Below are 15,372 nucleotides of genomic sequence, written 5' to 3' on the forward strand. Positions count from 1 at the left end.
TCCAGGTCTTTATCTCCCTCATTCATAAGATAAAAGACTTGTAGTAAGTCACCTCAACAGTCCTTCCAGTTCTTTTTTTTTTCTAAATATTTATTTTTATTGATTTCAGAGAGAGGGAGGGAGAGAGAGAGAGAGAGAGAGAGAGAGAGAGAGAGAGAGAGAGAGAATCATTGATCGGCTGCCTCCTCCATGCCCCTTACTGGGGATGGATCCCACAACCTGGGCATGTGCCCTGACCGGGAATCGAACAATCGAACCGTGACCTCCTGGTTCATGAGTCAATGCTCAACCACTAAGCCACGCCAGTTGGGCTAAAGGTCTTTACAGTGCTGAGCAGAGGCCTGGTCTGAGATCATCCTTCTTGTAAGAGAGGTAGAATTCAGAGAAGTCGGCTGTTTCTTTCTTGGGTTATTTATGTATTTATTTGTCTCTAGGTTGCTGCTTGGGAATTTCTCATGTTTTCCCAAATTTCACAGACCAAAGGAAGGCCTACCAAATTGAAAGAAAAGAGAACCATTACATTGTTATCACTCCAGCTATTGGTAGATCGATTTTTTAAAAATATATTTTTATGGATTTCAGAGAGGAAGAGAAAGGGAGGGAGAGGTAGAAACATCAATGATGAAAGAGAATCACTGATCAGCTGCCTCCTGCACGCCCCCTACTGGGGATCAAACCTGCAACCCGGACATGTGCCCTTGACTGGAATCGAAACCAGGACCCTTCAGTCCATAGGCCAACGCTCTATCCACTGAGCCAAACCATCTAGGGCAGTAGATTGATCTTAACAGGAGTTGCCGGTCACTGACTATGTTGGTTTTCTATTGCCATGTAACCAATTACCACAAACTTAGCAGCTTACAACAGCACAGATTTATCACCTCACAGTTTCCATGGGATGGGGTCCAGCACTGCCTGCCTGGTCCTCTGCTCAGAGCCTCACAAGCTGCTGTCAAGGTGTTGACTGGGGCTGGAGTCCCATCTGAGGCCTGGGGTCCTCCTCCAAGCTTTGTGGTTGTTGGCAGAGCTCACTTCCTTGCAGCTGTAGGACTCATGGTGGCTTGCTGCTGCTTCGGAGCCAGCAGGATAATCATTCTCCTACACTGAGCTCAGAAAAGGCCTTAGCCCACTCTAAATGGCTCACCTGATTAGGTCAGGCCCACCCAGGCTAATCTCCCCGTTGATGAACTCAAAATCATCTGATTTGGGACCTTCATGACATCAGTAAAGTTCCGTCACCCTTGCCATGTAATGGAACCCAGGCATGGGAGTGTTCTGCCTACACTCAAGGAGAGGGGAGTACAGAGCACCTGACTAACGGAGTGGGATCTTGGGGTTCATGCTGCTTACGCCACAGAACGTTTTTCTCAACTGAACTTGTTATCTGTCTTCCTTTGCCCCCATAATGTTATAATCACAGTCACTGGCTACCATGTAAAACAATGCCCTGAGGGCCTTGAGACAGTTCCCTAAGACATGTCTGTGTCCTGTTCTTTCTCCATCCAGACGTTGTCAGGATTGCCAGACCAAGATACCTTCTACGACGTGGTGGACTGCCTGGAGGAGCTGGGCATTGCGGCCGTGTCCCAGCGGCACTTGAACAAGAAAGGGACTGACCTGGACTTAGTGGAGCAGTTGAACATTTATGAGGTAACAGCACATGCCTTTTGTAAGGCATCTCCCAGCTTGGACAAATGTCAGAGGCCAAGGTCAACATACTCTAGACCTGTGTTTCCAAGTGTGTTGCAGCAGCGCTTTTCCCAGTGCAAGTTCTCAGGCCCAGGCCCAGGCCTGCTGAATCAGAAACTCTGTGGGCGGGCCCAGCAGTCTGTCTGCACAAGCCTCCTGGTGATTGTGAAGCACGCTCAAGTGGGAGAAGCGCTGATCTAGCAGAAACTTGGTAACTTGCTTCCTTGCCTATTTATTTATTTATTTATTGCTATTTTAAGTTAAAGAACATGCATCCTACCAGAAGTACTTTCATTCAGGCTGAGGAAGAGAGAGAGAGAGAGAGAGAGAGAGAGAGAGAGAGAGAGAGAGAGAGAGAGAGAGAGAGAGAGAAAGAGAGAAGACAGGTCATATTTCTTACACTGAGTAGGGGTTTAACTTCAGGCAGGGCCTACTACATAATTTGTAGGGCAAAATAAAAATGAAAGGGGGAATACTACTGTTAAAAATACTAAACATCTTTTTACTTTCTTCCCTGGTCCTTCTCTCGTTGTTATGGGGTCTTTTTATTTGCTGTTAATGTCATTGTAAGGACAGAAAAGTTAACATTTTAAAGTATCAGCAGGAGTTTTACTGTTCATTAATATTGTGCACTGCCCGTTGAAAATGCAATTATAAGAGCATCTAGCCTGTGTGCAGAATCAGCAGAATGTGGAGTCTGCCCCTCTGCATGCACAGGTATTTTGTTCTTACCGGAAAAGGGAAGAACTGTGAAAACTAGCTCAGCTATTTTTATTTCATTTCTTCGTATGTGTTCATTCTGTCAACACTCTATCTTCAATTCACTGATGACTAAGGAAGGCTAAAAGGAAAACGAACTGTGAGCTATGGGCTGTCCTATCTTCTCATTTTTTATATGTTATCATTTCAGCATAAGTGGTTGGCTAATATGGGAAAGTAACACTGTTGAGAAAGGGTAGGATAGAACCTTTGCATTACCATCTCTCTCATTTAAAGCAAGTTCTGGTTTTAATGGAAAGCATGGCCTCTGGGGCTGACAGTGACTCTGCTTAGCCAGTCAGAGGTGTGACCCACTCACCTTGTACTCACTTGTCGTCTCACTGAACGCTCACATATCAGGGTCTACTGGAACTCTATGCTCATGGGCGTGTGGAATGGCAGACATGCATATTGCGCCTAATTCCTCCAGCATGCACCTGCTCCATCGTCCTACTGGACTTCACTTACAAAACCAAATTTAAAGTTAAAATTACTAAGAATTTCAAGATGGTGAAAGCAGAGCCCTTGGAGTCCTGTACACATGCCTATGAAGCAGGCCCTGCTTTGGGTTGTGCATCATAGCTTAATGGCCTGTTGACTTGAGCTCTAATTGCTCCCAGTGGGCCAAATGCCCCCCTGTTATTCAAGTTATTGATCTGATGTGACTATTGTCTGGACTCTAAATGAAGGTTGGAGCACATTTTGTGAGGAGCAAATTACATTCCTTGTTGCTAAGCCTCCTCATCCCAGTTTCCTTCCATGGCCAGTGGGGGGCAGAATCTGGAGACATGTTTCCTCTTGGGTGGTGTGAAATCTGAAGGCCTGAGACCCAGGAGAGCCAGTGATGTAAGTTCCACTTGGAGTGCAGAGGCAGGAGGAAATCAATGTCCCAGCTTAAAACCCCTGGGCAGAAAAAGCGAATTCTCTCTTGCTCAGCCTGTGTTCCCCTCAGGCTTTCACTGGCCTGAAAGAGGCCCCCCATGCCAGGGAGGGCAGTCGTTTTACTCCGTTTAAGCAATTTGAATGTTAATCTCATCGAGAACCCCCCTGCATAGACCTATCCAGAACATTGTTTGACCAAATATCTGGGCATCCTGTGACCCAGTCAACTTGATACACACAATTAACTACTCTAGGCCCCGGGACACAGCAGCCACCTAGTCAGTCAAGGCCACTGTCCTAAAGGAGCACTTATTCTAATGGGGTGCAGACAGTGACCAAGTACATGAATAAACTGAGAATCTGAGATTGTGAGCATGAAGAAAAGAGGATGAGGTGGGGTGAGAAACTGAGGTGTGGATGAGGAAGGCCCATTTGAGATGACAGCCTAAAGAGACAGTGTCGTAGAGAAGGGCACTGGAGGAGAATCCAGCTTGGCAGGTGTGAAGAGTCTAAAGGAGACTGGTGTGACTGGAGGGTAAGGCCTGGGAGAGCAGCAAAAGCAGAGGCTGGCGAGGTTGGCATCCTGCAGGTGCTACATCCCATGGGGCCTTCTCTGCTCTCTCTTTCTTCCTAACTCCCTGCAGCTGAAAACAAGGTGATCCCCCTGAGAGTCATATCTCACTATGTCATTTCTGTTGAAGAAAACAAACAATAGTGAGTGAATGAATGGATATGTGAGTGAATGAATGAAACCCTTTTTCATGGCCAGCAGGACATAGCCTAAACTGCTTGAGTTAGTACAAGGGCCTACACAGTCTGTGGCCGCAGACCCATGTGGCCTTTCCTTTTGCCATTCCTAAGATGTCTGAAGTTGCAGCCATGTTCAATATCTCCTCTTTCTCGAATGTGAAGACAGGTCTTTGGAGACCTTCTCTTGACCCATTCTCTTTTCTGCACCTGGAGTATTCTTCCTTCCAGTTCTCAAGTTAGCAAACGCGTACTCCTCCTGTGGGAGTCACCTCAGGTGTCTTGCATCCACGGGGTTTCCTTGGCAAGGTAAAAGGGGTCCCTGCTGCTTGTCCCCTACACATTGTTTCTAACCCAGGGAAGAGCACTTGCTTATGTTCACACCCTGGACTGAACAGTCCTCAGGATGTACCAGTACTTGCTTGTCTGTTTCCCTTTGAGCTACTCTACGTCAGATGTCTCATTCCTCTCTCTAGCTCCAGTACACAGCAGCACACTTGCCCAGAGTAGAAGTTCAGTAAGTGCTCAAATGTCTCTTTTAATATCACATGTCTTATGACAAGGTGTTTGTCAGATGCTGGGTTGAAGGAAGGGCATGATTTAATCAGAAAGCAGCTAACCTTAGAGGGAAGATGCCCTGAATACTAACTCAAGGTGACAACTGAGTGCTGTATATACCAGGCGAAGCCAGGATTTTTATTTTGTTCTGAAAGCTAATGCAGTTTTAAAAAAATATATTTATTGCCTCAGGACAACTACATTTAATATACACAGGGCAGCAAGGAGGCCTGTAAGCACAGCCAATATTTTCCTCTATGAATGTTTGTAAGCAATTAAAGAAAACTTGGTTGGGCTTCTAGAATTCTTCCTAATAGTGGAAGATATCTGGTGACCATATGTCCTGGACGTTCTGGGGACAGGCCCAATTCCATGTAATTTAATTCCATTTCAGAAAGGTGATTTAATCGATGTTTCATTCATTTGAATTTTTATAGCTTTATATAACTTTACAAATACGTAAATTCACAAATCAAAATAAAAAGAAATCTTTTGTCAGATTATGTGTTCTAACTTTCAATTCTCAAAATGCAGTCCTAGTAATGGGAAAGGCATCTTAAGGCTGGAGACTTTGGGGGTGAGGGGTAAATGGTACTTTTAGAAATAATTGACTATTAGGTTAATCTCTTAAGATCTTTCTTTGTTGTAGGTGATAAAAAATGTCTATCAGTTAGCTCTTGGGCATAACAAATATGCCAAAAACTTCATAGCCCGAAACAGCAAGTGTTGTTTATGATTCTGTTGGTCAGAAATTCAGACCTGGTCCAACTGAGAGATTCTCATGCAACTGCAGTCATCTGATGGCTGGACTGGGGTTAAGGGTCTATGGCAGCCGTGGGCAAACTACGGCCCGTGGGCCAGATCCGGCCCGTTTGAAATGAATAAAACTAAAAAAAAAAAAAAGACCGTACCCTTTTATGTAATGATGTTTACTTTGAATTTATATTAGTTCACACAAACACTCCATCCATGCTTTTGTTCCGGCCCTCCGGTCCAGTTTAAGAACCCATTGTAGCCCTCGAGTCAAAAAGTTTGCCCACCCCTGGTCTATGGCCTGATGAACCTGGTTTGGCATTTGATGCTGGCTGTTGGCTGGGCCAGGCTAGCCTATACCTCTTCATATGATAGCAGCATTTTAGAAGGGCAAGTCCCAAAACACCAATACTTTTCAAGCCTCTGTTTGCATCGCATTTGCTGATGTCCCATTGGCCAAAGGAAGTCACGTGGATAATCCTGGACTCAGTGTAGGAGGGGGCTACACAAGGTTAAGGGAAGTGCTATTCTCTGGGAGCCTAGCACTGTTATGGTCTGCCACAACCTGTCAGTAGCTTAGTTCCTTTTTGTTTTTCTTTTTAATCTATTTTTATTGATTTCAGAGAAGAAGGGACAGGGAGAGATAGAAAAATCAATGATGAGAGAGAATCATTCATCAGCTGCCTCCTGCATGCCCCCTACTGGGGATTGAGCCTGCAACCCCCGTGTGTGCCCTTGACCAGAATCACACCCGGGGACCCTTCATTCCGCAGGCTGATGCTCTATCCATTGAGCCAAACCAGCCAGGGCATTTAGTTCCTTTGAAATTGTACCAGGATTGGCATCAACTTCACTTAAAAGTTCAATTAAGTTGTGTGCATATGAATTAAAACGAAGATGTGGAATAGCAATATGGAAAAGGCTTGCATCTGTTATATAAAGATGGCTGCCAGTCATGGATGTTAGTAGTAGTGTAACAATATCAACTCAAAGAAATGCTAATAGCTTTTGGCCTCCATCTGGAATGTTGAGCTTGTTAGATATTAAGAAATTATTTTAAAAGAATAGTGGTTATGGTTTTTAGAAATCCTAATCTTTTGGTTATTATATGGAAATGTTTACAAATGAAATGATATAATCTTGGATTTACCTCTAAAGAAAAACTGGCTGTGTAGGGTTGGGGCCCATAGGGAATGGGGTGTAAATGAGACAAGATTGGCCAGAAGTTGATCACAGGTGATGAGCATATCACAGTCTTTATACTCTTCAGCATACTTAGTGTGCTTTTGAACATTTCCACAATAAAACATTAGAAAGAATGCTCAGGTCATTCGGTAGCCTCAAGGGCTGGTGAGAGTTGTCGCAGATGCCACCTTGAACTGCTCCTACCTGCTTTCTCAGTGTATGAGCAGTCAGTGCTCAATTCTGGAATCTGCTTGCTCCTCATCTAGGTTTTAGTTTACAGTGTTCCACAGTTAATTAAAAGAGTGAGAAGGGGTCCAGCAAATTAATCACTGCATCATTTGGGCGAGAGTAAGGATCTTCCAGGACAGGGCTGCTCTCACCCATGGAGGACACTTGCTGCACTTAGAATTAGCTAGATTCCACACCACAGGTTCTGAATACGTCTCGTAGTGAGTTCTGTCCTCTCCAGGTGTTTTCTGGCTCTTAGGGTTCTTGCCTCTAATCTGTAGGGCTCCCTAGAACCAAAAGAATTTGGAACTGTCACTATAGCCCTAATGTAAATGTGAAATCTCTCTTCCTGTCATCAGCAGACACTGGTGAGTCTAGGAATTATCTTGTAAAAACAAAACCATGAGCGAACATCAGCACCAATTTCATGTTCTGTTCCTGACTGCCAAGCCCGAGGCTCTGCCCCTCCCACCCCTCCATGCACTCCTCTTGTTTTAAGGAAATGGATGTTTTGTTGAGGATCTGAACTTAGAGAGGCCCCCATTGAATTCCACTTTATGGTGTTGCTTTGATAATTTTTCCAGATTTTTTTTTCATTTAAACTCTCTGATTGTCTCTACCTTCCTTGACAAAAGGCAGTTGGAATGGGTTTCACTTCATTCACACAGAGAACTGGGAGCCGAATGCTATTTGATCTTTGAATCTCTGAGGTTAGACAAGGAATTAGAACTATCTGAACTCTACTTTAGCCCCTAATCTTATTATTCCAAATGTGTGCTTAATAAGAAGCAGAGTCAATACCCAGGTCAGAATAAGTTCAAATGGTCTAGAATTTTTATCTCAAAATGAAGAGGTGCACAGCCCGCCCCCCCGCCCCAGGGGCTATGAAAGGATGTCAAGTCTGACCTTCACTGGGCGTTCTCTGCTTTTGCAGGTGGCACTGCGGCATGAGGACGGTGATGAGACGGCTGAGCCACCCCCCAGTGGGCGTCGGGACCGGAGGAGGGCCAGCCTGTGTTCCGGGGGCGGCGTGGGCGAGCAGCGGGGCCTGGACCGCAGGCGCAGCCGCAGGCACTCAGTGCAGAGCGTCAGGGGTCCCCTGTCGGCCCCCACCAGTCCCTGCTCCCAGGCGGCTCCAGGATTCAAGCCCAGTCAAGTGCGGGATCTCCGTGAAAAGTAAGCATTCAGTTGGAAAAGGGCGCAAAGATATGAAGGAGGGAGGCCCCAACTCCCCAGGTGCCTACCACCCCCACCCCTTGCTCCCCAGCCTCTTCTCTACCATTAAAACACCACCCACATTCCCTCGGGACTACCCAGGGCAAGGTGGCCCTGGTGACAAGCACAGATTTGTTCTTATAACCCCATGAACTCTAATTCACCCACTTGTGTTTTTATATCATTTAATATCAAAGTTAACATCTGCTTTTAAAAGCTGTGCTTTATCTAATGGAAAAGAATCCAAAACACGAAGCTTTGGCCTGGAAATGAATGGTAGGCCACCACATAAATGTGAGAGTCTTGAGATACTCATGACAATACATTGTTGAGGCTAAGTGAAATAGCACAAATCTCTGAGTTTTAATCTATTCGTGCATAAATATAAAATATATAATTGTATATACATATAAAGTTTCAGTAAATACAAATGCCATCACTTAGTCAGTCATACAGCAAGCATTTTTAGTAAGTGTCTATTATAGGCCAGGACTGTTTGAAGCCAAGAAGAGATGTGATTGGAAAGAGGTGATCTCTGTCCATAGGAACCTCACATCTGGGCTGGGAGAAAGAAAGAATGAGGAAAGTCGATAGGAAGAAATGGATAGACTGACAATTTCATGAGAAATTGTGCATATTAAAAATATAAAGTTTGACAAAAGCCAAGGGAATGCAGAAGTGGTTCCGTAAAACACAGGTGCAGCAAAAGGATGGCCATGCTGCCCTGGGGCCTGGGGCCAGTTCTGTCTTTCCGATGCTGTCAGTTTACTAGGATGATGGGGTTCTATGGACCAGTCCATGCTGACCTGGTCCCCTGGGCTGATACACTAATGCCAGTGCCCCTCTTCTTGCTACCCAGGGTGGAAGTCCTGCTCATTTCATTTGGGTGGAGCATTTTCCCCATCATGGAGATCCACCTGGAGCCAAAAGTAGGTCAGGAGGCTGCATGGTGGACAAGAACAAAACTCAGAATAAGTTGGGTGATCCTAAGAGAGTGATCAAGATATGTTTCTTCCTCTCCATGCCTAAGGAACCACCCACCCCCTTGGCTACCGAGAAGTGCCCTGAGTGGTCTGATATTCACAGAATCACTTAACCGATGAGCCAGCCCATGCCTTTGGGTGCCTTCTCTTGCAGGTGGAGGAGGGCATTGGTCTGGGAGTGATGTGCAAGACACTGTCCGTGTTGACACCCTTCTCTACCATAGGCCTCTAGCTACAGGTTTTTCTGTTTCTGAGAGTCTGTGTACAACAAGCTCTATTTTAGTGAAAAGAATACCAGAACTTCTAAACAGATTGATGAAAAAGAACATCTACTGTGGACATTGCACTTTGTGATTAAGATCTTCAAGAAACTCAGGCAATGTTCAAAAGGCCCTTGAAGCTCTCTCTAGCTCTGCTTCTAGTTAGTTAACTTTTGAAAAAATCAACATGGAGAGAGTCGAGGAAAGTGTTCACAATGGGCTGAAATTAAACCCACCAAAGATGCTGAGGGTAAGAGGTAGGAGACCTTGTCAGCAGCACTTGGTGATCTTTTACTTGTGTAAACATGACTTGTGTCATGTTCGTTCCTGTTCTGTTTCTTGCTGTTACACTTTTCAGAGGTCCCTATGTTGTGAGTTCAGGCAACAGTGCCCTGTGATAGGTAACGGCAGTGGAGTGGACCATCCTGGGCAGCATTCCCAGTTTTGAGGCGCTGGGCTGGGTGGGATCTGGAACAGGGAGGTCACAGACGCTGCTCTCAGTGCTGCTGTCCCAGTCTTTTCGACAGGGATGCTTTTTCATTTTACTGAAATTATTACTTTCATGTACATTTTGTAGCATTTATTTGAGAAAAATACATTTTCTAGCTTGTAAAGGCAGATAAGGTTGTTTTTTAAATTTTGTTTTATTGCTTAAAGTATTACAAAGAGTATTACATATGTCTCCTTTCCCCCCCCTTGACATTCCCCCAGCCTCCCCTACCCCCCAGTGTCTTATGTCCATTGGTTATGCTTATATGCATGCATACAAGTCCTTCGGTTGATCTCTTACTGCCCCCTCCCGCCCCCCAACCCTCCCCAGCCTTCCCGCTGTAGTATGACAGCAGATAAGGTTTTACATGTTGATGATTACGATGTGGCTTCATCCATAAGGCCTGTTGGAGGGATTTTGCTTCATGGCCCCAAAACAACAGCACGATTTTGGCAGAGCTGGGAGTGGGATAGAGGGAAAGGGTAGCGAGAAGCAAAGTTGGAAAGGATCTCTGCATGCATAGCTTAGTCACCTGCTCAACATCTGTACCATTACCTTGGTACCAAGTAATCCATTGTGTTAGATTCCCTGTAGACCCTGAAAGACACAGAAGCATGCCTGACCTAGATTACTCTCCATCTACCTGAATGTTCTGGCCCAACGAACTGCTAACTTGTAGCAACATGTCCTCATACGCCACCCAGGAGGAATCTCAGGCAGGATTTTATATCTCTGTAACCCAGCCAATGCTGACATTTTTGAAAAGAAGATAAAAATGTTAGAGTCTAGAAAGAGATTCATGATGTCCTAAAATGTATATGTCAACCTGCCCTCAGATGGCCCTTCTACATCATGTGACCATTACATCATTTAACTCTCACAAGGACCCAGACAGGACAGGTGTCATCCTCACTCTACAAGTGAACAAGCAATCGGGGTTGGTGCCTTGAGACGAATCACAGGACTAGGTGGCTGAGCCATGGATTAAATCCAAGCTGTGGGTCTTTGCCTTTCAATGACTGAATTGGACAAAACCACTTCCCAACTAACCATTCTTAACATAGTCATTGAGTGAGTTTACCCTTCTGATTTTTTAGAGAGGGTATTTGATTTATATGTCATACTGGTGTGTTCCCATTGAGGATAATAAAACTTCAAAGAGAGTTGAAAAGGAGAAAAATCTCCAAGTCTCCTTATAGACTTAGGCCTGCTAGGCTATGTGTGCTGTAATCCTAAGGACTGATAAGACTCAAAATTCATATTGCTTTGTTTTGGTTTCTGAAGAAATAGAGACTAAACCTCATCAAACACTTCCCAAATAAGATATGAGTTTATTGGTCATCTGTCACCTAAAAGTATCCTCGTGATTGTGTTTCATCTTTGTACTTAAATTTGGGGAGAAAAAATGTCGGTACTTTTCATTTTTTCCCCAAGAAAATTTATTTGTAGCATCTAATTAGTAAAAGAATGAGAGTTTCTGGTTTAAATGTAATAGTATATAATCATAGGACTAACAAGTCTTCAAGGTTGTCTGGCCCTGAGCAGGGCCCTCTCTGTGCACTCCAGGCTCAGGCTCTCTCCTTCCCGGGGCACCCTGTTCTATCCGGGATTTTTCTGCTTGTTAGGACAGTCATCTGACCTCAATTTGCTCCATAATGTTATAGCTCTATTACTGCTTAGAATTCCATTCTATGGATAAAATTTCCCCATAACATTTTCTTGTTCATCCTGGTTCTCACCTCTGTCAGCAAACACCAGGTCTTGGTCCTGCTCTATATGTCATTCTTTTTTTTTTTTTAAATATATTTTATTGATTTTTTACAGAGAGGAAGGGAGAGGGACAGAGAGTCAGAAACATCGATGAGAGAGAAACATCGATCAGCTGCCTCCTGCACACTCCCCACTGGGGACGTGCCCGCAACCAAGGCACATGCCCTTGACCGGAATCGAACCTGGGACCCTTGAGTACGCAGGCCGATGCTCTATCCACTGAGCCAAACCGGCTAGGGCTATATGTCATTCTTTCTGATCACGAGCATTGTGTGGGACTTAGTATATGCACTTTCCATTTCATCCTGTTGATTTCCACACAACATTCCAACCCGTAGAGGTAATGTCGAACTTCCTTCAGTCACTGATGTTAGTAGTTGTGCCACCCAGCTGTCAGGCTTGTATGTATTTTAGTACACATGGCGCAGAAACCTGGCAGGTTATAGATGATGGCAGCTGATTGGGAGTGGATGGTACAGACTACTGCCACATGCCTCAACGGCAAGGGTAGCACACTTCCTCTGTCAAGGGGCAGATGGTAAATATGTTAGACTTTGGGTTGCGACTACTCAGCTGAATTCTGCCTTTGTAAAAGCAGCTGCCATCAACAGGTAAGCAAGTGAGCATGACTGCATTCTAGCGAAACTTTATTTATGGGCGCTGAGATTGGAACGTTACGTGTCATGAAATATTCTTTTAAATCCCTCACCCCCCAACCATTTCAAAATGTGAAAACCATTCTTAGCTGCTAGACTGTATATAAGCAGATGGTAGGCTCAGATTGGGCGTACAGTGGTAGCTTGCCAATCCCTGTCCTGGCTTGTTGAGGGAAGTTGGGAGGGAAATGGCCTGGAATCGGCAAAGAGGAGTATGTGGGGTCTGAGAGAAGAACCCACCATGCTATGGAGAGGTCTGTAGAGAACAGCATCCTTAAGTTCAGGGTTAGAACAAGGAGTGAAGAGATCCTGGCTAGAAGGGATTTGGCTGATGGTTGCTCATGAGTTTCCACAGCACAGTGGAATATTGAGGTAGGTACTATTATTATCTCCATGTGATAGGAGGGGAAACTGAGGCATGAAGAGTTGAAGTGTCTTGTCCAGAATCCCACAGCTAATATAGGGCGGAGCTGACTTTAGAGTTCAGGAGGTCTGGCTTTGTAGTTCCCATCCTTCACGATTTTATTAAACAATCCCCTCTTTCCCCCTGTGAATCTGTAGGTATAAAACAAATTTACTGTGTACTTGGCATTAGGAATTCATAAATGCATGTTGCCATCTTTTTATATTATTAAGTTTAGATTTTTCATGTCAGTACATTAAAAAAAAGCATTGCTTCGTGTTCCATTGTATGGAAATACCTTCATTCATTTTGCTATGGCTTGATTCCCATTTTTCTGTAGTACCAAACTTGCTGTGATACACACACACACACACACACACACACACACACACACACGTTTGTGCACATGTTAGCATTCTTTCTTGAGAGATTTTTACAAGTAGAATTCTAAATCAAGGACACAGACATTTTAAATATTGAAATCGCCACGTTGCTCTCTGTGACGGCTAATCCAGTTTGCCCTCCCACCATCCGCATGTGACCACTCCCCACACCATCACCAGCACTGGATGGTACAAGTTTTCTGAAGTTTTGTGATTCTGAAAAGTGCAGTGTGCCTTGGCATTGCCATTTGCATTTTTGATTACTGCTGAGGTTGTTCGTCTTCACTTAGTTCATCAACTATTGACCTTTTCTTTTCTGAGTAGTGCCTGTTTGTTTCTCTGCTCATTTGTGTCCTGCATGGTGTGTCCTTTTAAAGTGATGAATAGCTACTCTTTGTTTTTAATACGGAAACTTTCAGATATAAAAGCAGAGAGAACATAAGTATTCTGTGTACATTATAGATAGTAACTCTTTGACAGCTATGTCACAAATATTTTTTCCCTGTCTTTCAAATATCTTTTCATTTAACTTATGGTGCCTCTTGATGTATGCACAAAATATATTGCTAGCGTGTCCAATCTGTGAGTCTTTTCCTGTGTGGCTTTTAGATGTCATGTTCTCTCAGGACAGTGTGTCCCCTTTCTAACTGCAGTCTCCCTGTGTTGTCCTGGGCGAAGGCTTTGCAGTTCTTTCACCCTCTGAGATAAGTAGGAGGAGCAGTAGCGACAGCAGGAGCCAGCATTATGGAGCACCTTACTTTGTGCTGGCTATTGTGCTCGGCAACTTTACACATGTTGTAAATCCCATGAAGAAGGTGGCAGTGTCTTCCCGTTTCCAGATGAGGAAACTGAGGCACAGAGAGGTTAAAGGACTTGCCTTAGATCTCACGGGTGGGAAGTGGCACAGCTGGGTTTGACCCCAGATGGCCCTCATCCAGAGCCTGCACACACTCAGAACCAAACACGCCTGGAGCCAGTCTCTGAGCCTATAGAATGTTCTCAGTAGTAACGCTTTTTTCTCTTTTGAGGATGAGTTAGATTTGTTGAGAAAGCAAAACATCACGCAGAGCAAATGTTTACTGGAGCTTGGAAATTCTAATGAGCTGTGTTGTGTATAGTCACTGCTTGACTTTGATCCTGAAAGAACCATCCTGATTTGCTTGTTTTTCTCATAAATTGGCACTGCAGACGGTTCCTAAAGAGGAGCTCCAAAAGCATCAGAGCAGTCATTGCAGCATTGGGGCAAGCCTTCAGCTGCACACAGCAAACCAGCCATAAGCTTGGTGATGGGGGAGGAAGGGAGGTATAGAGAACAGAAACTCATGGTTGGGAGGAAGCCACAGTTACTGTCAGTTATTGGAGACTGAGCTGTCCTCACCTTTTGAGGATCATACTTGATGCACACCAATTAGTGTGGCCCAGTGGGTGGTGGAAAGAGGGGAGCCAAGCCCTAGGGCTAAGCCTCAGGGGAGGGAGCTGGAAGGAGGCAATTGGAGAGAGTGGTGTTTTCTGCAGGAGTAGGAAAGGGGGTTGGCACCTCGCCACCACCACAGGAACGAGTGGACAAATGGGGCAGCCTAATTATGGAACCGCATAGTGTGGGTGAGCTCATTTTCCTGTATTTTGACAGGAAGGAGACAAGTTGGATGCTGGGTTGCAGGCAGTGCAGTCCTCTCTGGTCTGTCTGAGGCCTTGTCTACAGGATTTCATTGCCAGGGGTCACAGAATTCATTCCCCTGATAGCTGCAGGGTCTATAGCAGAAATAGAGACCCCCCCCAGCTCTGTCTTGGAAACAGTTGGCAACGAGCAATGGATTTGCAAGCAAAAGACATTATGAGAGTAGTAGGTGTTATGTAATTGGTGTGAACCTACGAAATCTATGCCTTGGTGATGGGCTTAGTCCTGGCCCCTGGAGGTTTGGCCCAGTGCAGTACAGCAGCTGAGGTTGTTGAGAGCTCAGGCATGGTCTTTGCAGACACAGACCCCGCTTCCTCCCCAGACTTGGCCTCGGTCTCCTCCACTGCAAACTCAGGATGATGGTACCTCTTTAACAGGGTTGGGGAGGGAGTTAAGAGAGGCAGCCCAACTGTGTGCTCAGCTCAGTGTTGTTATTACTGCAGTCACTCCATGCCCTGGAGCTCTCCCAGATATTGTTCTATTAAAGAAGGTAATTACCAAATAAATATGGACATGACCTGGAGAGAAGTGTGTGCACTGGCATAAACACACGAGAGGATTTTGCAACCACCACGTTAACAACCACTGGTACCGTGAGTGGCAAGTAGCTACTTGGGAAGATTTATCTGATGGTAAATGACTCATTATAAATGGGATTCACCCACAAGGGCTGTGACCTCCTGAGGTAGGTGTGATTGGAGTACAGCCCTCGATTCTGATTTATCGTTTCGTG

At 44.9% G+C, this 15,372-nt stretch overlaps 1 protein-coding gene across 1 annotated transcript in view; it reads left to right on the top strand.

Annotated features, from left to right (window-relative positions):
* The window catches only part of LOC102421983 (FH1/FH2 domain-containing protein 3-like), a 15,112-nt gene extending 5,881 nt beyond the window's left edge, over nt 1-9,231 (top strand). The window contains exons 2-5 of the mRNA XM_006108377.1: nt 1,507-1,650; nt 7,736-7,977; nt 8,876-8,945; nt 9,154-9,231. Of these exons, the coding sequence (XP_006108439.1) occupies nt 1,507-1,650; nt 7,736-7,977; nt 8,876-8,945; nt 9,154-9,231 (534 nt within the window). The remainder of the gene's footprint in view (nt 1-1,506; nt 1,651-7,735; nt 7,978-8,875; nt 8,946-9,153) is intronic.
* Nucleotides 9,232-15,372: the final 6,141 nt, after the last annotated feature.

The sequence above is a fragment of the Myotis lucifugus genome, unplaced genomic scaffold (genome assembly GCF_000147115.1).
Source record: "Myotis lucifugus unplaced genomic scaffold, Myoluc2.0 scaffold_2189, whole genome shotgun sequence".
Lineage (NCBI taxonomy): Eukaryota > Metazoa > Chordata > Mammalia > Chiroptera > Vespertilionidae > Myotis > Myotis lucifugus.